The sequence below is a fragment of the Rattus norvegicus genome, chromosome 6 (genome assembly GCF_021556685.1).
Source record: "Rattus norvegicus strain SHRSP/BbbUtx chromosome 6, alternate assembly SHRSP_T2T, whole genome shotgun sequence".
In the NCBI taxonomy this organism is placed as follows: domain Eukaryota; kingdom Metazoa; phylum Chordata; class Mammalia; order Rodentia; family Muridae; genus Rattus; species Rattus norvegicus.
In genome coordinates, this window is record NC_141539.1 from 43,305,295 (window position 1) to 43,330,526 (window position 25,232).

The window sequence follows — 25,232 nt, forward strand, 5'->3', positions numbered from 1 at the left end:
AGAAGCAGTCTTGCCATGTAGTTATGGTTAGAGACCAAAGCAGTGACAATAACATGTATTGTCTTGGGGACTTCCAGAGTCTCCATGATCAATATCTAGTAGGGAATTATTTCATGTCTTGTTCTAAAGGAAACATTTTCGTAATTCAGCTATATTAAATAAAACCGTTTCACTTTTTACATTATTTAAGTATGCATAATCATACAGATAGATACTAACCCTTATCTTTTTATTTTATAACACTGTAAAGTAAAATTTAAATTAACATGACAGGCTGTGGTGGCACATGCCTTTCATCTCAGTACTCAGGAGGCAGAGACAGGCAGATCTCTGAGTTTGAGGCCAGCCTGGACTACATAGTAAGCTCCAGGACAGCCAGGGTTACACAGAGACTCTGTCTCGAAGGAAAAAAAAAGAAGCTATAAATTGCAAACCAAAGCCCAACAATTATGAAAACCAAAAATTAATTGAACTTTCCTATAGTAATTTATTTTGTTGAACGAAAATTGCTTCTTCCGTGCTGTAGCATGGTCTGTTCCTTCGATTTTTTAATGTATCACCTGACTTTGTTGGATTGAAGTCAAGTTTGTTTCACCATGTCTTCTGCTCTCTCAGAACCTTCCTCCCTGCAGTTCACAGTGATTTCATTTGGAGTTCACACAGCAAGAATGCATCATTTGCCTACTAAATATGCCTCTGTTCTTTTCTCATTAGCCTGGGACAATTAAAGCAGCCCCATTTGACTAGTGACACCTCATTTATAAACATAATTGCAAACTTGGACACTGGAACTGAGGAGGTTTGGGGACGAAGTAGTCATACCAACAATTTAGAACATACCATTTTTTTTAATTTAAAAAATTGTTTAGCCATGATTCTAAAGAAATTAAAGTGTCTTACAGTGAGTTGTAAGACCTCTAAAACATGTCCTTGAATTTCAGTTTATAAAAGCATTCCCAAAATAACTCTGATAGAGTGCTATTTCTCACCCCATGTAATTTCTATCCTCCTTCAGAGTGACTTTGGAGGGGACTGCAGAGAAAAGCTGGAGGCTGGATATCAGGTAGACATATGAGTTAGAACAGCATCATACGGGTGGATGTGGATCACTTAGCTTTGACATCTGGTGGTTACTATAACTAACCAGAGAAAACTGATCAATATATAGGACACAAATTTTCATAACAGCATTGTTTCCCTGAGAATATCCTTTTGGGATTTCCCTCCCAAAGCCCAGTGTTGTCTTGCAGGCCAATTTCTTGCATCACTTAAAATTTCATAATCCCCATGTTGGTGAAGGCTTCATATTCAAAAGTAAAGTGACTCATGTAAAATGGACTTTATACAGAATGCTAAATAGAGGTGAAAACATAGTTTCCAGCAAGCTTTGATTATTTCTGCTTTGGCCATAGATGCCTACCAGTGATAATGATGCTATTAAGCAGGGGACAGATCACAGCTGTGCTGGATAGTTTTATGTCAACTTGACACAAGTTAAAGTCATCAGAGAAGAGAGAGGCTCCATTAATTAAATGCACCCATAAAGTCAGGTTGTAGGCAAGCCTGTAGGGCATTTTCTCAATTAGTTACCAGTGGGAGAGGGCTCAGCCCATAGTAGGTGGTGCTATCTATGGGCATGTGGTCCTGGGTTCTATAATAAATCAGGCTGAACAAGCCCTAAGGAGCAAGCCAGAAAGCAACACTCTTTTATGGCCTCTGCACCAGTTCCTGCCTCCAGGTTCCTGCCCTGCTTGAGTTCAGTCCTGACTTTTTTTGATAATGATGTGATGTGAAAACATCAGTTGTAAGCTGAATAAACCCTTTTCTCCCCAGCATGCATTTGGCATTGGTTCATTACAGTAATAAAACCCTTAAGACAAGTCGGTACCAGTATAGTGGGGTATTGCTATGTTAGGCCCGCTATGTTTTGGGTAGGGTCGTGGAAGGACTTTGCAACTTTCTCCCAGAAGAGCACATTGATTGTTGAGTTAAGTCGGCTGTTCAGAAGGAGCTCGGAGGATAAGAATGTTGAGAGCAGTGCAGAAGTGTGAAGGTTTAGAGGAAAGGAAAAACTCTATTAAGCCATTAGAGTTAATTTGTGGTTTTGGTCAGCTGGGCCTGAAGAAATTAGCTGTGATTAACAAGGTATCAGAACCACTAAAGGGAACTCCTTGCCACACTGGGCTAATGGCTGCTGGTCAGCTGGGGCTGAAGAATTAGCTTTGAATAACAAGATACCAGCATCAATGAGGTGAAATCTTGAGAAAAAATTGATAGACGAAGGCCTGGATCATTGAGGGCATTGCCATCACTGGGTACTTAGGGGTCCTGGGTTCTATAAAATAGCAGGCTGAGCAAGCTGTGATGACCAAGCCAATAAACTGCACTCCCCAATAACCTCCAGGTTTCTGCCCTGTTTGAAGTCCTGTCCTGTCTTTCTTTGATAATGAGCTGTGATGTGGAAATGTAATCAGCATATACACGTTTCTTTCCAACTTGCTTATGGGCATGGTTTTTTATTACAACAATGATAACCCTAAATAAAACAACAGACTAGTAGAGTGCTGGGCTCTACTATGGGCCTGCTATACTAAGACTGTATATCTTTGAGCAAGGGGGGTTAGCTTCTAGGACAGTGATTCTCAACTTTCCTAATGCTGCCACCCTATAATAGAGTTCCTAATGTTGTGGTGACCCCCAACCATGAAATTATTTTCATTGTTCTTTCATTACTGTAATTTTGTTTGGTATGGATCATGACATAAATATCTGATATGCAGGTTATCTGATATGCAATTATTGTGAAGGGACCAGTTGACCCACAGGTCGAGGACTACTGTTCTAAAGGCACCATGTACCTTGCTGCTGAACAGATAGCATTTAGATTTTAAGGCTTCAGTAAGGAACAAACAAACACTGCTGAGAAGAATCTTGATTCTTAGCCCAGAGTGATATGTTATTGGACATTTGCATCTAGAACAGTTGGTTTCGACCTTCTTTGCTCCAGGAATTAGTTCTAAATGGAGTCTACCTCTGGGATTCTGAGCCCCTGTTTAGTGATGGGGCAGGATTCAAAGCTACAAGATCTTCTAGGTAGTTCTAAGAAGTAAAAGGCTGGGGTTCAGTTATTGCTTCAAAAGAGCCTTTGGTAGGTGTGGTTTTGTTTGACAAAGACTAGCGGTGCAGCTCTCCAATTCTAACCTGATAGTTGCTGTCTGGTATCCTTGGGTAAACTACCACCCCATCCATTTTCCCTTTATTTAGAGTAAAGGTGAGATTCCGTAGATTGGAAATTACCTGCTTTATAAGCTCAGAATAGAGAAAAACAAAACCTTAATAAAAACCTTAATAGTCCCAAGCTTCAAGCCCTAATTCCAATTTACAAAATAAAATCTTAAATCAATAAAATAGTTACTACTTAAAGGATTGGCTTGAATGAAATTGAGACAAACATAAAAGTATTCTTTTTTGTTATAAATATACAAGCATGGTTAGATGGTTGGTATGTGCAGATAGGAAAACTAGAATTTTAACTGCATGTGAGACAGAAATTAGAAAAGTTCTATTCAGGACAGCTCCTTGTTAAGCAGTTATCAAACTTCCTTCTACCACTTAACCAAGGAAACGAAAGACTCCAGAATGTCTTGAAAAGCAATGTGGGTCCTGAATTATGTTTAGGTAACCTTTCTGTTCTATATGGTCATGATTGCTAGATGTCTGAATTTTATGGGCAGATATATTTAAACAGGGTTTGCATTCATATTTATGTTGGTATTTGGTTGTAGAATCAGCCCCAATTTGTAATTCTAGTCCTAGACACTCTCTCTCTCTATCTCTCTCTCTCTCTCTCTCTCTCTCTCTCTCCCTCCCTCCCTCCCTCCTCCTCTCCTCCTCCTCCTCCTCCTCCTTCTTCTTCCTCTCTCTCTCTCTCTCTCTCTCTCTCTCTCTCTCTCTCAACTACCTCTTGGTAGCTGAGCTTTAGACATTACCCTAAAGGGCTGGAGAGATGGCTCAGCGGCTAGTAGCACTTGTCCTTGCAGTGGACAACCTGTATTCCCAGATGCCACATGTCAGCTCACAACTACTTGTAACTCTAGTTGATCTGTCTCCTGGCCTCCATGGTGCACAAACATACATTTGGCAAAACATTCATATCATATACATTAAAAATAAACCTATAGAAAAATAGATACTACACTGAAGGAGAAAAATTCAGCACCTGTTAAAGAAGATGCACATCGCTTCCTGGTTGCTGCCGCTGCAGAGAGCCCGTGGGGAGCACCCCACGAGCGAACCTGAGCCTCGGGACCACAGGTAAGACCAAATTTTCTGCTGCAAGAAAGCTGCCTGGTGAGCTTGGGACACAGGAAAGCAGAATTTCTCTAGGACCGGGCACGTTCTGTGTTTACCTGAAGTCCCACACCCGCGGATCCCGGCCCGCAGCAGCTCTCTGCTCCCAGACCCGGTGAGAGAGAGACCCAATCACCTGGTCAGGTGGGCACTCCTGAGGCTGCAGAGCGGAAGAGACCACCAACTCTGCTCACCCCTGCCCACATCCCTGGCCCAAGAGGAAACTGTATAAGGCCTCTGGGCTCCCGTGGGGAAGGGCCCAGGAGCGGCAGGACCCCTGTGCCTGAGACACCACCGGAACCTGAAAGAAACAGACCGGATAAACAGTTCTCTGCACCCAAATCCCGTGGGAGGGAGAGCTAAACCTTCAGAGAGGCAGACGAGCCTGGGAAACCAGAAGTGACTGCTCCCTGCACACACATCTCGGACGCCAGAGGAAAAAGCCAAAAACCATCTGGAACCCTGGTGCACTGAAGCTCCCGGAAACGGCGGCACAGGTCTTCCTGGTTGCTGCCGCTGCAGAGAGCCCGTGGGCAGCACCCCACGAGCGAACCTGAGCCTCGGGACCACAGGTAAGACCAAATTTTCTGCTGCAAGAAAGCTGCCTGGTGAACTCAAGACACAGGCCCACAGGAACAGCTGAAGACCTGTAGAGAGGAAAAACTACACGCCAGAAAGCAGAACACTCTGTCCCCATAACTGACTGAAAGAGAGGAAAACAGGTCTACAGCAATCCTGTCACACAGGCTTATAGGACAGTCTAGCCACTGTCAGAAATAGCAGAACAAAGTAACACTAGAGATAATCTGATGGCGAGAGGCAAGCGCAGGAACCCAAGCAACAGAAACCAAGACTACATGCCATCATCGGAGCCCAATTCTCCCACCAAAACAAACATGGAATATCCAAACACACCAGAAAAGCAAGATCTAGTTACAAAATCATATTTGATCATGATGCTGGAGGACTTCAAGAAAGACATGAACACACTTAGGGAAGCACAGGAAAACATTAATAAACAAGTAAAAGCCTACAGAGAGGAATCGCAAAAATCCCTGAAAGAATTCCAGGAAAACACAATCAAACAGTTGAAGGAATTAAAAATGGAAATAGAAGCAATCAAGAAAGAACACATGGAAACAACCCTGGATATAGAAAACCAAAAGAAGAGACAAGGAGCTGTAGATACAAGCCTCACCAACAGAATTCAAGAGATGGAAGAGAGAATCTCAGGAGCAGAAGATTCCATAGAAATCATTGACTCAACTGTCAAAGATAATGTAAAGCGGAAAAAGCTACTGGTCCAAAACATACAGGAAATCCAGGACTCAATGAGAAGATCAAACCTAAGGATAATAGGTATAGAAGAGAGTGAAGACTCCCAGCTCAAAGGACCAGTAAATATCTTCAACAAAATCATAGAAGAAAACTTCCCTAACCTAAAAAAAGAGATACCCATAGACATACAAGAAGCCTACAGAACTCCAAATAGATTGGACCAGAAAAGAAACACCTCCCGTCACATAATTGTCAAAACACCAAACGCACAAAATAAAGAAAGAATATTAAAAGCAGTAAGGGAAAAAGGTCAAGTAACATATAAAGGGAGACCTATCAGAATCACACCAGACTTCTCGCCAGAAACTATGAAGGCCAGAAGATCCTGGACTGATGTCATACAGACACTAAGAGAACACAAATGCCAGCCCAGGTTACTGTATCCAGCAAAACTCTCAATTAACATTGATGGAGAAACCAAGATATTCCATGTCAAAACCAAATTTACACAATATCTTTCTACAAATCCAGCACTACAAAGGATAATAAATGGTAAAGCCCAACATAAGGAGGCAAGCTATACCCTAGAAGAAGCAAGAAACTAATCGTCTTGGCAACAAAACAAAGAGAATGAAAGCACACAAACATAACCTCACATCCAAATATGAATATAACGGGAAGCAATAATCACTATTCCTTAATATCTCTCAATATCAATGGCCTCAACTCCCCAATAAAAAGACATAGATTAACAAACTGGATACGCAATGAGGACCCTGCATTCTGCTGCCTACAGGAAACACACCTCAGAGACAAAGACAGACACTACCTCAGAGTGAAAGGCTGGAAAACAACTTTCCAAGCAAATGGTCAGAAGAAGCAAGCTGGAGTAGCCATTCTAATATCAAATAAAATCAATTTCCAACTAAAAGTCATCAAAAAAGATAAGGAAGGACACTTCATATTCATCAAAGGAAAAATCAACCAAGATGAACTCTCAATCCTAAATATCTATGCCCCAAATACAAGGGCACCTACATATGTAAAAGAAACCTTACTAAAGCTCAAAACACACATTGCACCTCACACAATAATAGTGGGAGACTTCAACACCCCACTCTCATCAATGGACAGATCATGGAAACAGAAATTAAACAGTGATGTCGACAGACTAAGAGAAGTCATGAGCCAAATGGACTTAACGGATATTTATAGAACATTCTATCCTAAAGCAAAAGGATATACCTTCTTCTCAGCTCCTCATGGTACTTTCTCCAAAATTGACCATATAATTGGTCAAAAAACGGGCCTCAACAGGTACAGAAAGATAGAGATAATCCCATGCATGCTATCGGACCACCACGGCCTAAAACTGGTCTTCAATAACAATAAGGGAAGAATGCCCACATATACGTGGAAATTGAACAATGCTCTACTCAATGATAACCTGGTCAAGGAAGAAATAAAGAAAGAAATTAAAAACTTTTTAGAATTTAATGAAAATGAAGATACAACATACCCAAACTTATGGGACACAATGAAAGCTGTGCTAAGAGGAAAACTCATAGCGCTGAGTGCCTGCAGAAAGAAACAGGAAAGAGCATATGTCAGCAGCTTGACAGCACACCTAAAAGCTCTAGAACAAAAAGAAGCAAATACACCCAGGAGGAGTAGAAGGCAGGAAATAATCAAACTCAGTGCTGAAATCAACCAAGTAGAAACAAAAAGGACCATAGAAAGAATCAACAGAACCAAAAGTTGGTTCTTTGAGAAAATCAACAAGATAGATAAACCCTTAGCCAGACTAACGAGAGGACACAGAGAGTGCGTCCAAATTAACAAAATTAGAAATGAAAAGGGAGACATAACTACAGATTCAGAGGAAATTCAAAAAATCATCAGATCTTACTATAAAAACCTATATTCAACAAAATTTGAAAATCTTCAGGAAATGGACAATTTCCTAGACAGATACCAGGTATCGAAGTTAAATCAGGAACAGATAAACCAGTTAAACAACCCCATAACTCCTAAGGAAATAGAAGCAGTCATTAAAGGTCTCCCAACCAAAAAGAGCCCAGGTCCAGACGGGTTTAGTGCAGAATTCTATCAAACCTTCATAGAAGACCTCATACCAATATTATCCAAACTATTCCACAAAATTGAAACAGATGGAGCACTACCAAATTCCTTCTATGAAGCCACAATTACTCTTATACCTAAACCACACAAAGACACAACAAAGAAAGAGAACTTCAGACCAATTTCCCTTATGAATATCGACGCAAAAATACTCAATAAAATTCTGGCAAACCGAATTCAAGAGCACATCAAAACAATCATCCACCATGATCAAGTAGGCTTCATCCCAGGCATGCAGGGATGGTTTAATATACGGAAAACCATCAACGTGATCCATCATATAAACAAACTGAAAGAACAAAACCACATGATCATTTCATTAGATGCTGAGAAAGCATTTGACAAAATTCAACACCCCTTCATGATAAAAGTCCTGGAAAGAATAGGAATTCAAGGCCCATACCTAAACATAGTAAAAGCCATATACAGCAAACCAGTTGCTAACATTAAACTAAATGGAGAGAAACTCGAAGCAATCCCACTAAAATCAGGGACTAGACAAGGCTGCCCACTCTCTCCCTACTTATTCAATATAGTTCTTGAAGTTCTAGCCAGAGCAATCAGACAACAAAAGGAGATCAAGGGGATACAGATCGGAAAAGAAGAAGTCAAAATATCACTATTTGCAGATGACATGATAGTATATTTAAGTGATCCCAAAAGTTCCACCAGAGAACTACTAAAGCTGATAAACAACTTCAGCAAAGTGGCTGGGTATAAAATTAACTCAAATAAATCAGTTGCCTTCCTCTATACAAAAGAGAAACAAGCCGAGAAAGAAATTAGGGAAACGACACCCTTCATAATAGACCCAAATAATATAAAGTACCTCGGTGTGACTTTAACCAAGCAAGTAAAAGATCTGTACAATAAGAACTTCAAGACACTGAGGAAAGAAATTGAAGAAGACCTCAGAAGATGGAAAGATCTCCCATGCTCATGGATTGGCAGGATTAATATAGTAAAAATGGCCATTTTACCAAAAGCAATCTACAGATTCAATGCAATCCCCATCAAAATACCAATCCAATTCTTCAAAGAGTTAGACAGAACAATTTGCAAATTCATCTGGAATAACAAAAAACCCAGGATAGCTAAAGCTATCCTCAACAATAAAAGGACTTCAGGGGGAATCACTATCCCTGAACTCAAGCAGTATTACAGAGCAATAGTGATAAAAACTGCATGGTATTGGTACAGAGATAGACAGATAGACCAATGGAATAGAATTGAAGACCCAGAAATGAACCCACACACCTATGGTCACTTGATTTTTGACAAAGGAGCCAAAACCATCCAATGGAAAAAAGATAGCATTTTCAGCAAATGGTGCTGGTTCAACTGGAGGGCAACATGTAGAAGAATGCAGATCGATCCATGCTTATCACCCTGTACAAAGCTTAAGTCCAAGTGGATCAAGGACCTCCACATCAAACCAGACACACTCAAACTAATAGAAGAAAAACTAGGGAAGCATCTGGAAGACATGGGCACTGGAAAAAATTTCCTGAACAAAACACCAATGGCTTATGCTCTAAGATCAAGAATCGACAAATGGGATCTCATAAAACTGCAAAGCTTCTGTAAGGCAAAGGACACGGTGGTTAGGACAAAACGGCAACCAACAGATTGGGAAAAGATCTTTAACAGTCCTACAACAGATAGAGGCCTTATATCCAAAATATACAAAGAACTCAAGAAGTTAGACCGCAGGGAAACAAATAACCCTATTAAAAAATGGGGTTCAGAGCTAAACAAAGAATTCACAGCTGAGGAATGCCGAATGGCTGAGAAACACCTAAAGAAATGTTCAACATCTTTAGTCATAAGGGAAATGCAAATCAAAACAACCCTGAGATTTCACCTCACACCAGTGAGAATGGCTAAGATCAAAAACTCAGGTGACAGCAGATGCTGGCGAGGATGTGGAGAAAGAGGAACACTCCTCCATTGTTGGTGGGATTGCAGACTGGTAAAACCATTCTGGAAATCAGTCTGGAGGTTCCTCAGAAAATTGGACATTGAACTGCCTGAGGATCCAGCTATACCTCTCTTGGGCATATACCCAAAAGATGCCTCAACATATAAAAGAGACACGTGCTCCACTATGTTCATCGCAGCCTTATTTATAATAGCCAGAAAATGGAAAGAACCGAGATGCCCTTCAACAGAGGAATGGATACAGAAAATGTGGTACATCTACACAATGGAATATTACTCAGCTATCAAAAACAACGAGTCTATGAAATTCGTAGGCAAATGGTTGGAACTGGAAAATATCATCCTGAGTGAGCTAACCCAATCACAGAAAGACATACATGGTATGCACTCATTGATAAGTGGCTATTAGCCCAAATGCTTGAATTACCCTCGATCCCTAGAACAAACGAAACTCAAGACGGATGATCAAAATGTGAATACTTCACTCCTTCTTTAAATGAGGAAAAAGAATACCCTTGGCTGGGAAGGGAGAGGCAAAGATTAAAACAGAGACTGAAGGAACACCCATTCAGAGCCTGCCCCACAGGTGGCCCATACATATACAGCCACCCAATTGGACAAGATGGATGAAGCAAAGAAGTGCAGACCGACAGGAGCCGGATGTAGCTCGCTCCTGAGAGACACAGCCAGAATACAGCAAATACAGAGGCGAATGCCAGCAGCAAACCACTGAACTGAGAATAGGTCCCCTATTGAAGGAATCAGAGAAAGAACTGGAAGAGCTTGAAGGGGCTCGAGACCCCAAAAGTACAACAATGCCAAGCAACCAGAGCTTCCAGGGACTAAGCCACTACCTAAAGACTATACATGGACTGACCCTGGACTCTGACCCCATAGGTAGCAATGTATATCCTAGTAAGAGCACCAGTGGAAGGGGAAGCCCTGGGTCCTGCTAAGACTGAACCCCCAGTGAACTAGTCTATGGGGGGAGGGCGGCAATGGGGGGAGGGTTGGGAGGGGAACACCCATAAGGAGGGGGAGGGGAGAGGGGGATGTTTGCCCGGAAACCGGGAAAGGGAATAACACTCGAAATGTATATAAGAAATACTCAAGTTAATAAAAAAAAAAAAAAAGAAAAGTAAAAAAAAAAAAAAAAAACGAGTCTATGAATTTCGTAGGCAAATGGTTGGAACTGGAAAATATCATCCTGAGTGAGCTAACCCAATCACAGAAAGACATACATGGTATGCACTCATTGATAAGTGGCTATTAGCCCAAATGCTTGAATTACCCTAGATCCCTAGAACAAACGAAACTCAAGACGGATGATCAAAATGTGAATGCTTCACTCCTTCTTTAAATGAGGAAAAAGAATACCCTTGGCTGGGAAGGGAGAGGCAAAGATTAAAACAGAGACTGAAGGAACACCCATTCAGAGCCTGCCCCACAGGTGGCCCATACATATACAGCCACCCAATTGGACAGGATGGATGAAGCAAAGAAGTGCAGACCGACAGGAGCCGGATGTAGCTCGCTCCTGAGAGACACAGCCAGAATACAGCAAATACAGAGGCGAATGCCAGCAGCAAACCACTGAGCTGAGAATAGGTCCCCCGTTGAAGGAATCAGAGAAAGAACTGGAAGAGCTTGAAGGGGCTCGAGACCCCAAAAGTACAACAATGTCAAGCAACCAGAGCTTCCAGGGACTAAGCCACTACCTAAAGACTATATATGGACTGACCCTGGACTCTGACCCCATAGGTAGCAATGAATATCCTAGTAAGAGCACCAGTGGAAGGGGAAGCCCTGGGTCCTGCTAAGACTGAACCCCCAGTGAACTAGTCTATGGGGGGAGGGCGGCAATGGGGGGAGGGTTGGGAGGGGAACACCCATAAGGAAGGGGAGGGGGGAGGGGGATTTTGCCCGGAAACCGGGAAAGGGAATAACACTCGAAATGTATATAAGAAATACTCAAGTTAATAAAAAAAAAAAAAGACTCCTAAAAAAAAAAAAAAAAAGAAGATGCACATCACATAAAAATGATCATAACAATCTTTATAAAATATCTTCATGCTAAACCCTCACATTTATTAAAAAATGCAAACACTTAAACTATACTGAGGCATTAAATTGCATAAAACATAGGTGATTCTCTGATCAAATATGGAAGATTGTATATTAGTTTCGTAGTAAGTCTGTGGGTGAAAATTTTTATTCTGATTTTTTTTGTATGAGAAAATGAATCCATTAGAGGAAGGGGTTATTTTCTCCATGGTACCCATCCCATAAGTGATTGATAGCAAGGTTCTGTATTTTATAATAAATTCTAGCTATCTCCATGGTAGTATGCAGATTGGGAACTGTGAGTTTCATATGCACCACACACCTCACCTTCAGCAATGCTACATCCCCTCCTTCTCAGATGTTTCTTATGGGTCTTTTTTTCCTATCAACCTCATATCCATTCATGTCCAGGCCATGCTCACCTCTCTGTTCCTGTAGTCTATCTCTGCATTGCTTTAACTTCACTATCTCTGTCCTTTGCCCTAACGAGTCTGATAACTTCACAGGAAGTGAGCCTTTAACTTCCTCCCTGTGTGTCTGGGTCTCCTCTGAAACCTTAGGATTTCCAAGGTGATGATATCTACTACAATCTTGCTTGTTTGTCTAGAAGTGAAAAATCTTCTGAGTTCCCTTGTCAAAGGCTGGTTCTGCATCCCAAATCCCAATTGACCATTTGAGAAGAGGAAACTGTTCACAACTTGGAATCCCCATGGCTCTCTGTACTGGTCCTTTGCTACTTTGGCCCCTGTATATGTAAGACCTGCCTATTACAACATTCGTTTATTCTATTGAAGCTTTTATTTACAAGCCTGAAGCTTTTTATTTAATTCACACATGATTATTTTTTAAATTCTACTCTGCACACTTTAGTCTTTCCAAGTAAAGGCTGCTTTCCCATTGGCTCTTTTCTCACTTCCACACGGGGTTCCAACCACTAGGACACAATTTTCTGAGGCGGAATTCACCTTCCTCTTTCTCTGTGTGCTGAAACATAACCAAAGAAGACTTCAGGAGGGTTTGAGAATGCCTAACTTCTTTAACCTGCCAGTCTTAGATGCTGGAATCTTTCAACCTGTACAATACATTTATTTTAAGATCAAGGATTTTTTTTTCTTGGAAATGTTATATAACCACACTGTTGATCTCAATCCTAGAGGAAGAAAGTAACTACTGTAATTTCCAGAGAACTCTTGATTTTGTTCTACTATTCTCTATAGGGTTTTAGAGAACATGATTTTCCAGATGGTGAGATTATGATAATAACATTTGGATTACACCAGAATTTAATTCTGATATTATTCATGCACAGGACTATTTCTGTTTTAGAATAACTTCAGCCAATAATGGTTTTCCATATTCAGTAAAAATATGATATTTTGTTTCTCATTTCTTGTTATTAGGTATGTATTCATTTATTGAAATTAATGCATTAATTGTTATCAGATACATCTCACAAAAGATGCCTAACCTCCATAGAAATTGAGATATTGCAAGCTATGTACTGTGGGTTATATGATATCACCCTGTCATTCTATTTAATGTCATTCTTATTCCTTCGTTTTTGAGATCTACTCTGCTTTCCCTTTCCTCTTGGAGCAGACTCCAGCGAGACCTGCCTTGTGCATTTGTGTATCTTACTTTCAGTTTTTCCTCGTAACACGCTCGAGTTAAAGCAGATGCTGGGCAATGGCCTTTCCATGTTGGGCAGTTTATTTATTTATTTTTTTAATTTCTACAACTGTCAGTCTAAACAAAAATGTTATATGATGCATGTAAAACACAATCATTCAGCAAAAAATTAGATGCTTCTAATTTCGTTTGAATCCCTCCCCCCCCCCCAAAAAAAGGGACCAAAAACTAAAAGCATTTCCATCACTAGGTAAATAATGTCTCTGTAGTTCACACGAGCTTTTTCTTCTCCTTTACTCTAGTAATTCCTTTTGCATCTCCCTACCCCTTTTTGCTGTGATTAAAATATATTGGCATTGATCCTGTAAGATTTTGGAAAATAGAAAATTAAAATTATGCTGTAATTTTAGAGTAATTGCTCAGTAATACTGATATAGAAACATACCGTATTTTTTTTAAATATAAACCAGTATAACTTTAAAAGATGACCCACATTTGAAAAAACTTTAAGAAATTGTGACTTTACCCCAACCAGATGGTTTAGTGGTCCTTTGGGACCTATGATTGCTTTATATTTAGCTCAATGAAAAGTGTTTGTGCTGGTCCTGTTTGTCGCCCCACCTTCCCTTCAATCAGAATATTTGGTTTTCATTACAACAGTCAACCCCCAGCCCCTGCATATTTCATTCAGTTTAATGTTTAGGGAATTTAGATGCTGGCACATCTAATGGGGACATATGCTCTTGTGAGCCACTCGGGTTTCACAGAGCTCTTTTAATTCTCAAAGGTCCTTCATTTGAAGAGGCAGTCACTAATGCTTTAAATAAGTCCCAATGACCTCTCCATCTGCTTGCTTTAAAATAAGAAAAAATGCTCAGTCTGTTTCCACAGTTCCCACTTGGGAAGTGGACATGATTACAGTCTCCAATACCTAGAAGACACTCGTGTTTGTGTTTGTGGTCTTTCCTCTTTTCAACCTCTTCCTTCAGAACTCACAGCAGACCACCTGTGGAGAGATACTGGAGGGGACGACAGACCAGCAGTAAGCTGCACAGAATTGATGGAAATTTTCATGCAGTTTATAATTGTCCTTTTCTAGGTACTCAACCTAAAGCAAGCGAATTTAGACTTTGCATTTTATATAGATATTCTTTACTGGTAGGTGTGTAAATCTATCTCATAATTAGGGGATTATATTTCTCTTAACCACTAGCAGACTATTCTGGAGTCCCTAGAACTTTGCTTACCAAAAACTCAATGGTATTATTGCAAGTTAGAGACCCCTTTCTTTAAAAGACTCATATCTCATTGAAGATACATTCTTTGTCATATTCATTTATTCCCTGTAGCCCTTAGTACAGTTCTTAAGATGATTTAACTCGAGAAGCCCTGGGTCCTGCTAAGACTGAACCCCCAGTGAACTAGACTGGTGGGGGGAGGGCGGCAATGGGGGGAGGGTCGGGAGGGGAACACCCCTAAGGAAGGGGAGGGGGGAGGGGGATGTTTGCCCGGATACCGGGAAAGGGAATAACACTCGAAATGTATATAAGAAATACTCAAGTTAATAAAAAAAAAAGAAAAGCAATTACACTTTTATTCACATAGAGATTGTAATGTTAAGGCCTAGCCAGGTGTTATTTTTCATTTAATTAAAAATTAGAGGGTTTATGAAAATACCCTTTAGATCTCTCAAAAAAAAAAAGATGATTTAACTCACTTTGATTTGACCAGTTCTGATGCAGTAATGTATTTAACTCAACTTTCTATGGGCAGTTTAGGTATTTGAACCAGACATTTGAGACCAGCAATTTATTCCAATGTTACTCACCCTATATATTTTAATATCTGTCATTACATTATAACACATGTTTATAAAAGAGAATCTATAAAAGAAAATAGTAAACATTTAATTTATCTAAAATTTAATATCTTACTTAAATTGATAAAATTTCTGTTACTATAGAAGAAAGTGCCAGGTAGTGAATCGGGAGAGAATTTGACATGGGCTTGGTGTGTTTAGAGGAGACAAATTCATTTCACTTCATTTGAATTAAAGTATAAGCTAGTAGAGACTAGAACTAGAGAAGAAGAGTACAGTTAGGTGAGATTTTTGAACAGTGATTTCAGTTAAATAAGTATTAGATGTTCCTGTCTGTAAGCACATCACAGCATCAGTAATAATTTCAATCCTTGGAGCCTCCCCTTAGATGGATCCCAAGTTGGGCCAGTCACTGGGGCTCTTTTCTCTTAGTCTCTTCTCCATTTTGTCCCTGCAGTTCTTTCAGACAGGAACAATTCTGGGTCAAATATTTGACTGTGGGATGGCAACCCCGTCTATCTACTTGATGTCTTATCTTTCTACTACAAGTAGACTCTACAAGTTCCCTCTCCCCACTGTTGGACATTTCATCTAAGGTTCCTCCCTTTGAGTTCTGAGAGTCTCTTGCCTCCGAGGTCTCTGGTACATTATAGAGGGTCTCCCCACATTCTACCCCCTGAGGTTGTACATTTTCATTTATTCTGCTGGCCCTCTCTCCTGTTCTTTCCCTCACAATACCTGATTATGTTCCTCTTTTCTCTCCCCCTCCCCTCTTCCACCAAGGTCCCTCTCTCCTTCTGTCTCCTTCTCTGAAAGGGCAAACAAGCAGCTGTCTGAGACAGACACAAATACTTACATCCAACGAACGGACACCTAGAGTTGAATTAGGGAAAGTCTGGAAGAAGCTGAGGAGGAGGGTGAACCTATAGGAAGACCAGCAGTCCCAAATAACCTGGACCCCTGAGATCTCTTCTGAGACACCAACCAGTCAGCATATAGTAGCTGGTCTGAGGCCACCAAGGTATATACAGCAGAGGAATGCCTGGTTAGGCCTCATTAAGAGAAGATGTGTCTAATTCTGGAGAGACTTGAGGCCCTAGGGAGTGGGGTGGCAAGGTTGGGGGGGGGAGACAGGGGAGAGGAGGAAAGGGGTGCAGAACTATGGGAGGACAGACTGCGAGAGTGGTTAATAACTGGATTACAACTTGAGTACCCTGCCTTTAGGAAAGCCAGAGGAGAAATAACTTGATATTTTGTTTTAAGTGCTGAAAATTTACAAAATCATTGAAATTGACATTTGACTAGTTTGAGTTCAGTTTAGGAATAATTTTATACTTTTGATAATTCCTAATCACTGGAGCCAATAATAATGTATCTTCTGCCTTGTTCTTTCTTGCAGACAAATGTCTGTCTAGGAGTTGAGAATCACATGAGGGTAATATTTTGGTTCAAATGCTTAGTTTGCAGCAATTGTTATTGAAACCTCAAAATCACTGGTTTACCTATTAAAACTTTATTGATGTTAAATTAGGAATACAGGACAAGGATAATATTAGGGAATAAAGTTGGTAAAGTATATGAGAAATAATCCATACTTCAGAAGTGACCATACAAGTATTTCTGGTTTCACATTCACTTCCAGAATGTTCTCCCCTCTTTTCAAATGACAAAATCTTCACCTCCCCCACTTGACCTTGGTCTTCTGCTGTTGACCAAAAATGATGAAGCAGAATTACAGTCTTCTGAGACCAGGTCTCCAATTAGAAAACAGTTTCTGTCTCTCTTGGGGCATTTGATTTGTGAACCTGAGTTGTCATTTGTGGAATCTAAGACTCCTGTCTTCCATATAAGTCCTTGCTATTCATCCTCTAAGGGTAGCAAACTAAACTAACTTATGGTGGGGCAAGGCAGGTAGAAGGCTATGCCTGATGCTCAGTGAGTCTTCAGGTGGTCTATCCTCTCACTGTTTCGGCTCCAGCCATTGTCTACTCCTGTCTACAGAAGAGATGGCAAGCTAGAATTGCCAAGTTGTGAGTAGCTCACCAATCCACGCTTATCAAAAATGAGTATTGTTATAGACAAATATATGTGGCAATAACCAGAAAAGACTAAGAACAATCCAGTCCACTGGGAGATATCAGTCTCAGAGATTTTTGTAAGTAGTAAAAGTGGTTAAAGTGTGGTAAAGGCAGTATAGAAGTATAAGAAAAAAGCATGAACTGAGAGTGTGAGATTCATTGTACTGCCACTGACGTTGAAAATTACATGGGACATGCTTGCTCAGTTACCTGAGTCTTGACTTAAGGATACAATTTGAAAACAAAAAAGAAAGTTCCGGCAAGGTTGACTATATCTATAAAAGTCAATAGTAGGATCTTATCCAGTCCTTACAGAAGATCAACCTTTCTCTGTGTTTAAAATTCATGTCCTTTTTACTTGATACTTCCTTATGTGGAAGATGGCAGGATTTGTGACATTCTTTGAGTTTGCCAAAACTAGACTTTTTGAAGCATGTTTCTCAGGCTCCAAGAAAATGGAGAAATGAGACAAAGTCCTTGTTTCAAAAAAAACTCATAACCTAGTCAGAAGACACAAAGATGTTCAGAGTGGCAAAGTAGGCAATGGTATCTTAGGAAGGAGTTTACTTCAGATAAAACAGATAGCAGGCAGGAATAAATGACTAACCATAGAAAGGATTCAACTTTTCCAGGATCAAAAGGAAGTGAAGAGAGAATTCCTGGCAGAGATGACAGGAAGAAAAATAAGCAAGGCTTCTTTGGTGAAGAGCAAATAGTTTAGAATGCAGGGTACAATACACTGCTAGGGCTAAGAGATGAGCCTGGGGATGGTAGCGGGAGGCAGCTCACAGAGAAGCCTGCGTTCCCATTCCTGAGGATGTTGGGCTCTTCTGGCAGACAGTGAAGGGTTTCTGAAAGGTGAAAGGTCCTGGGTGGTAGAGCCTCTCATTCACATCATAATTATTTCTAATTATTTCTTATGTGGGTTTCTTTCCTTTCTTTCCTTCTTTCTTTCTTTCCTTCTTTTTTCTTTTTTTCTTTTTGTTTTGATGTATGCTTTCTGGGCTGGGACATGCTTTCTGATAAAAAATCACTTCACTTTTGCCTACTTTAGATGCCGTCTCCTTTTCCCTGGAGGCTACCCTGTTGGGCCTAATGTAGCCTGAAAGAATTGCCACTGTAGAGGAGGCAATCTGTTTCAGAGTGTTTCCCACTCTCTGTTCTTTCTGGAAATGTGGATTCTTGTGCCATGAACCTTTCATGGTGCCATAAAGACATTAATTGTAATAATTTATGGACTCTAGTTCATCAGAGACCCATTGATCTCCTAGAGATGGATTAATTACAATGTGACAGACCCCTACTCCCCCATTCAAAAGCCACATTATTGGCCTATTCCCACTGTGAGGAAATCTGGTGCTAAATAATTCAAGACAAATGCAATCCCAGTGGAAAATTGCAAATGCCTGGATTGCATGATCTATGACATCCCCCATGACATGTGTGGTTGTGCCGATGGGACCGTGTGCTCCTTAATGAAACTCTCATATTGGTCCTGCTACCATTGGCACAGGCTGTCTGATCCGCCTGAAGCCTTGTAATATATCCTCTACAAAGAATGGCAATTCTTCCAAAAAATACATTTCCATATTTCTTGTCTTCTGTAAGGCTGATAATGTGTGTGTGCATGTGCACATGTGCGTACATTTGTGTATATGTACTTCTCGGATCTTCTAGACTCAATCAACTGCTATTGTTCACAGGTGATTGTTTTAGTCTTATTTAATTCAATAATGTGTTTTGAGCAATTACAACAATAGATTGCATTGTGAACAGAAGATGTGTTTCTAGGTCAGGGAGCCTATTGCCTTAGCTTAGGTTGGCCAAACAAGGAAAGCATTCAAAACAATACAAGACTATTGTAGAATAGATAAACCTGTTTCACACATGATGTCCCTTTTGGACCCTTAGGCACATCAACTGGCTTCAGGTATACTCTGTGCTGGAGGCTGCCATTGGGAGCCTGGATATGTCTGGGTCAGTCTCTGTTGCCTTGTTTACCTGAGGACACATGCTTTCAATGTTTGCTTCTAAAGTAAGCAGTTTGCAATGTGCCATTTAACTCTCACTACAACCTTTTAGGAGAAGCATTGTTAACCACATTTCACCAATAAGGAAATAACATTTAGAAAAGTTTGATAACTTGCCCCAGGTTTCAGGGTGAGTCAGCAGAGGAGCTCAGCTTCCCATCCAGAGCTGCCTGATTTCAAAGACCTCTCTCTCTCTCTCTCTCTCTCTCTCTCTCTCTCTCTCTCTCTCTCTCTCAATCTCTCTCTCTCTCTCTCTCTCTCTCTCTCTCTCTCTCTGTCTCAGGCACTTGCATAAAATGATTTCTAGAAAAGAATTCAGCCTAGGAATTTCAGATTATAGCAGAGGAACTATTTGGCGATTATGAAGTCTTAACATAAAACTTGGTCATTTTCATTATAATTAATATGGAGGATATATCTTAGCTGCAGTCATTTATCTTTTAAGATGTAGATAAAAATTAAGCCATGGTCCTGCTTGTGCTGAGTGTTCATGTCCCATGTTTGCTCTCTCCTTATTCACCCAAGAGTGGAAGGCAATCTCTCCTAGTTTATTCTGCTTAAGGGCATTTGTGTGTCTGAAAGCAGGCATTAATATGCTTTGGACCAGTGCTCGTGTTTTAATTTGTAATTCCACAAACAATATAAAGTGAGCTTATTAAGAATCCTGTCAAACTAAGTATATAAATATATTTATAGGGAGAATTCAGTAGCTAGAATTTATTATAAATAGTTCTAATAAACATTAAGGTTTCCTTTTGCTCAGTGTGCCTCTTGTAACCTCAGTGTGTTATGTCTGAGATATCTGACTTAGTAGTCTCTCACCACTCACATCCTCATGACCTGCTCCTTCCTTACCAGTATCACACCTAGTCATTCTCAAGCTGTTCACTTCCCCTCAAACCTACAGCTCAATCCTATATTCCTTTGTGTGTAGAACAATTTCATTTTCTGCCTTTCTGGATGTTTGACCAGAATGCTCTGCAAAGTAAAGGATTTGTTACTTGCAAATACTTAGGTCTTATAATTTTCATCAATACTGCGCAGTGTTCTCTCACTATCTAAATATCTAAATATACTCAAAATATTCAAAGAAGAATCTTCTACAATAGCATCATATATATATATACATATATATATAATTACTTTTCTAACATAGGCATCAATGAAGGCTATAAGAATTTCACTTCAGGTTTTGTATTGTTGAATTCTTCTGGGTCTTTCCTTCTCACTACTCTATCCCCCCCCCGAGTATTTACAAGTTTATTTCCACCCACTTGAGTCATGCTACACTTACACATTGCAGATCATGACTATCATTGTCTGGACCTTGACAGTGCTGCTCCAAATGGACCAAATATAGTTAGCGTGAGGGTTGTGCCACATTGGGTAAGTACACGACTTTCCCAGCTTTGGTTTCTCATCTATATAATGGGCAAACCAATGATGATGACTTTACTTTGTGTTGTAAGGATTAGAAATGATGTCCTTGTCTCAGTCCTGCTGCTAGTGCCTCTCAGAGGCAGCCATGCCAGTCTCCACTCAGTAAGCACATCATATTTTATCATATTATTAGCAATAGTGTCAGACTTTGGTGCACAGCCCACCCCTAATGAGATGGATCCCAAGTTAGGCCTGCCATTGGACTTCTTTCCTTCAGTCTCTTCTCCATTTTCACCCCTACAGTTCTTCTAGGTCAGAAATGTTGACTGTGACTTAGATATGCTCAATCCTTGAGAGGCTTGAGGCCTGAGGGGAGAGAGAAACCTGGCGGAGGGTGTGCCCTTTCAGAGGCAAGGAGGAGGAATGGGATGAGGAACTGTGGGAGGGAGAACTGGGAAGTGGAGAATGACAGGAATATAAATAAATAAAATTATTTTAAAAAAGAAATGAAGTCCTCTGCATTCCACTTTCCATTGTTGTCATTTTATTTTCTTAAGACAGGGTCTCGCTATGTATCCTTGATGGGCTTACAACGTGTTGGCTTTGAACTTGCTATGCCAGTCAGACTGGCCTTCAACTCCTAGAGATTCCTGTGCTCCTCACACCCAGGTGCTGGGATTAAAGGTGCATACACAAGGCATGATCACTTGTATTTTGATCTATTGTGGTTTCCTGTAGTGATCTGTTTATTGCAAAAGGAAGTCTTTTTGATGAGAAATGAAAGCTGCACTTTCTTTAAGTAAATATTTGGAATGTGTTAGGAATTATCCTGCTTTATTAAAGTGCACCCCAATTTGTTATCAGGTGGTAGTGATCAGCTCTGAAATCTACATATACATGTAACATTATACAGTCCAAGAAGACTATAATTATATATTTAGGAATATATAAATATTCCTAATTATTTCTATATTTAATATAACAATATATAACATTAAATACACTATATATGTATGTATAAATGTATATATTATGGGCTCTATATGTATATATAATTTGTAATGTGTACTGAGCAATGTGTAATATACATGTAAAATATTATAATATTTTATATAATATATAATATATACAATATATAATATATTTAGGAAAAAAGTTTCCATGAATTTGAGATAGGATAAAGTGGGAATAGAGGGAGAAGAAATAGGAGGAGGGGTAATAAAGTAATTATATTTTCATTTCACAAAATTGAGATAATTATGAAAGGAGCATATAAGATGGTACATTACATACTGAAAGCTTTATGTACAGAGAAGCTTCTCCTGATAATATTTTACAATGCAGTTATATATCTTAAGGCTGAGGATATTGTTCAGTGGGTAAAGTGCTCACTGGCGAAGTATCAGGACTAGGGTTTGGATCCCTAGTACTCAGATAAATGCAAGATAAGTGTGATGGTTCGTGTGCCATCCCAGTGCTTAGGATGTAAAGTTATGGGTCCCTGGAACAGTCTTAGAGTGCTAGGTGAAGTATGTATTCAAGTGGGAGAAATTGCCTAAATATAAAAGGTTGAGAGTGATCAAGTAGTAAACTTGACTTCAATCTCTGTGTGTCTGTCTGCTGTCTGTCTGTCTGTCTGTCTGTCTGTCTCTCTCTCTCTCTCACACACACACACACACACACACACACACACGCTAGTGCACATGCACACACATACCAGTGTGTGTACATATACCCACACACATGAAAGTGAATATATACATATTGTACACTCTACATATATATTTTTAATTTAATTATACATCTTAGCTTATATTATTATGTTGGGTATAATTTATCAGTATTTGCAAAGTTCCTCATCTTTGTCTCTCTGTACAACCTCTGACATCTGTGTTCTGGGTCTAAATAAGAAGGATGAAAGGTTGTTCATTCTTCTAGACTGAAACAATTTTGGCCTGGTTGGAAAATGTTTTTACATTTTACACTGTATGATTCCAATTTGCAATTACTTTATTGAGACTTTCTGTGTAGCATTTCAGATTTAAGAACACTGCTGGCTAATCATGTCTTCCAGGTGCTGTGTTTGCTGCACTAATTCTTGCTACCCCCATTTTAAAGAGTCTAAACTGAGAGCTGGAGGGATTGAGTCCCATGAGGGCACAGCCACACAACCAATCAAGCTTGATTCACAAAGAGGACCTCAAACAGATTTGCTTATTGAGTAAGTCATTCAGCAAATACATAGAGTGAACACAAGTAGTTGCTAAATTAGTGAAATCTCAGAGAACTTCTGAAGCCATAGCTCTACACTGTTAGTTAAGGGGGCAGGGGGCTGTAATTTGTCCTGTTCGCAGAGGATCTCTACCCATCTTTTGAAATACTGTCAAGCCATAAGTAAGGGAATGTGAAAATGGATTTACACAGATCCGTGTGTGTTCCTGTGACAAGAAATTCTAAAGACCCTTTTACAAATAATAACATAAAACCTGGTGTGAATTTTATGTGCAGCCCATGAAGACAATGAGAATGCTGCCCAGACTTCCAACTATAGACTTACAGATATGGCTGTTGCTGACCTGAGTTAAATGTGAGCTCCTCCAGTAATGACTAAGGACTGTTGCAAAGACTGCTACAGCTTCTCCATTAAGACGTCTAGTGGGAAGATGACACACTGAAGCAACTGACCCTCCAGTCTGAAAGAGGAGACCTCTGAGGTCACCTTCATGTGCTTCACCACAAGGTATAGGCGCTCCCCAAAAGTATATAGCTTTGCTGGAGGAGGGATTAACTTGACTGGTAGGATTATAAAATCCCCGAATGCTAGTCAGTTTGGTTCCTTATTTCCTTTGTGATATTTCTTCTATAGGATCTCTGTGTGTGATACATCCTTGATTAAAATGCAGTCCCAAACCTCCCTAATCAAAGTTGGCAGATAGTTCTTTAATTGCAAATTTGGTCATGGCAATTCTCAGAATAATTCAAGCCATAGCTTTGCCATCTAAGGACTTTTACCTTTGGGATTCTTCCCATTTATCCTGTCTCATGTTCCTTTCTACATTGTGTATTTCATTCATAGAATATAAACCCTTACCCATTCTATGAAGGATGGCTAAATTTTTCCTTCTCCATGCCACTGTTCTCATCATGCCGAAGGTGTGCCACTCCCTTAGGGAGATAAAAGCTTTGCATTCCGAATGAATATGGTATACTAGTCTTTCCAGATAAATACTTTCTCCTTTAAAAACAACAGATTATCCCTGAACTCAAGCAGTATTACAGAGCAATAGTGATTAAAAACTACATGGTATTAGTACAGAGACATACAGATAGACCAATGGAATAGAATTGAAGACCCAGACACCTATGGTCACTTGATTTTTGGCAAAGGAGCCAAAACCATCCAATGGAAAAAAGATAGCATTTTCAGCAAATGGTGTTGCTTCAACTGGAGGTCAACATGTAGAAGAATGCAGATCGATCCATGCTTATCACCCTGTACAAAGCTTAAGTCTAAGTGGATCAAGGATCTCCACATCAAATCAGATACACTCAAACTAATAGAAGAAAAACTAGGGCAGCATCTCGAACACATGGGCACTGGAAAAAATTTCCTGAACAAAACACCAATGGCTTATGCTCTAAGATCAAGAATCGACAAATGGGATCTCATAAAACTGCAAAGCTTCTGTAAGGCAAAGGACACTGTGGTTAGGACAAAACGGCAACCAACAGATTGGGAAAAGATCTTTACCAATCCTACAACTGATAGAGGGCTTATATCCAAAATATACAAAGAACTCAAGAAGTTAGACCGCAGGGAGTTAAATAACCCTATTTAAAAATGGGGTTCAGAGCTAAACAAAGAATTCACAGCTGAGGAATGCCAAATGGCTGAGAAACACCTAAAGAAATGTTCAACATCTTTAGTCATAAGGGAAATGCAAATCAAAACAACCCTGAGATTTCACCTCACACCAGTGAGAATGGCTAAGATAAAAAACTCAGGTGACAGCAAATGCTGCAAGGATGTGAAGAAAGAGGAACACTCCTCCATTGTTGGTGGGATTGCAGACTGGTACAACCATTCTGGAAATCAGTCTGGAGGTTCCTCAGAAAATTGGACATTGAACTACCTGAGGACCCAGCTATACCTCTCTTGGGCATATACCCAAAAGATGACCCAGCATATAACAAAGACACATGCTCCACTGTGTTCATAGCAGCCTTATTTATAATAGCCAGAAGCTGGAAAGAACCCAGATGCCCTTCAACAGAGGAATGGATACAGAAAATGTGGTACATCTACACAATGGAATATTACTTAGCTATCAAAAACAATGACTTTATGAAATTCATAGGCAAATGGAGGGAACTGGAAAATATCATCCTGAGTGAGGTAACCCAATCACAGAAAAACACACATGGTATGCACTCATTGATAAGTGGCTATTAGTCCAAGTGCTTGAACTGCCCTAGATGCACAGAACACATGAAACTCAAGATGGATGATCAAAATGTGAA

The 25,232-nt window shown here is 40.0% G+C and overlaps 1 protein-coding gene across 1 annotated transcript in view; it reads left to right on the forward strand.

Annotated features, from left to right (window-relative positions):
* The window catches only part of LOC134479342 (uncharacterized), a 148,254-nt gene extending 124,351 nt beyond the window's left edge, over nucleotides 1-23,903 (forward strand). The window contains exons 5-6 of the mRNA XM_087554930.1: nucleotides 22,786-22,932; nucleotides 23,220-23,903. Of these exons, the coding sequence (XP_087411056.1) occupies nucleotides 22,786-22,932; nucleotides 23,220-23,226 (154 nt within the window). The 3' untranslated portion in view covers nucleotides 23,227-23,903. The remainder of the gene's footprint in view (nucleotides 1-22,785; nucleotides 22,933-23,219) is intronic.
* Nucleotides 23,904-25,232: the final 1,329 nt, after the last annotated feature.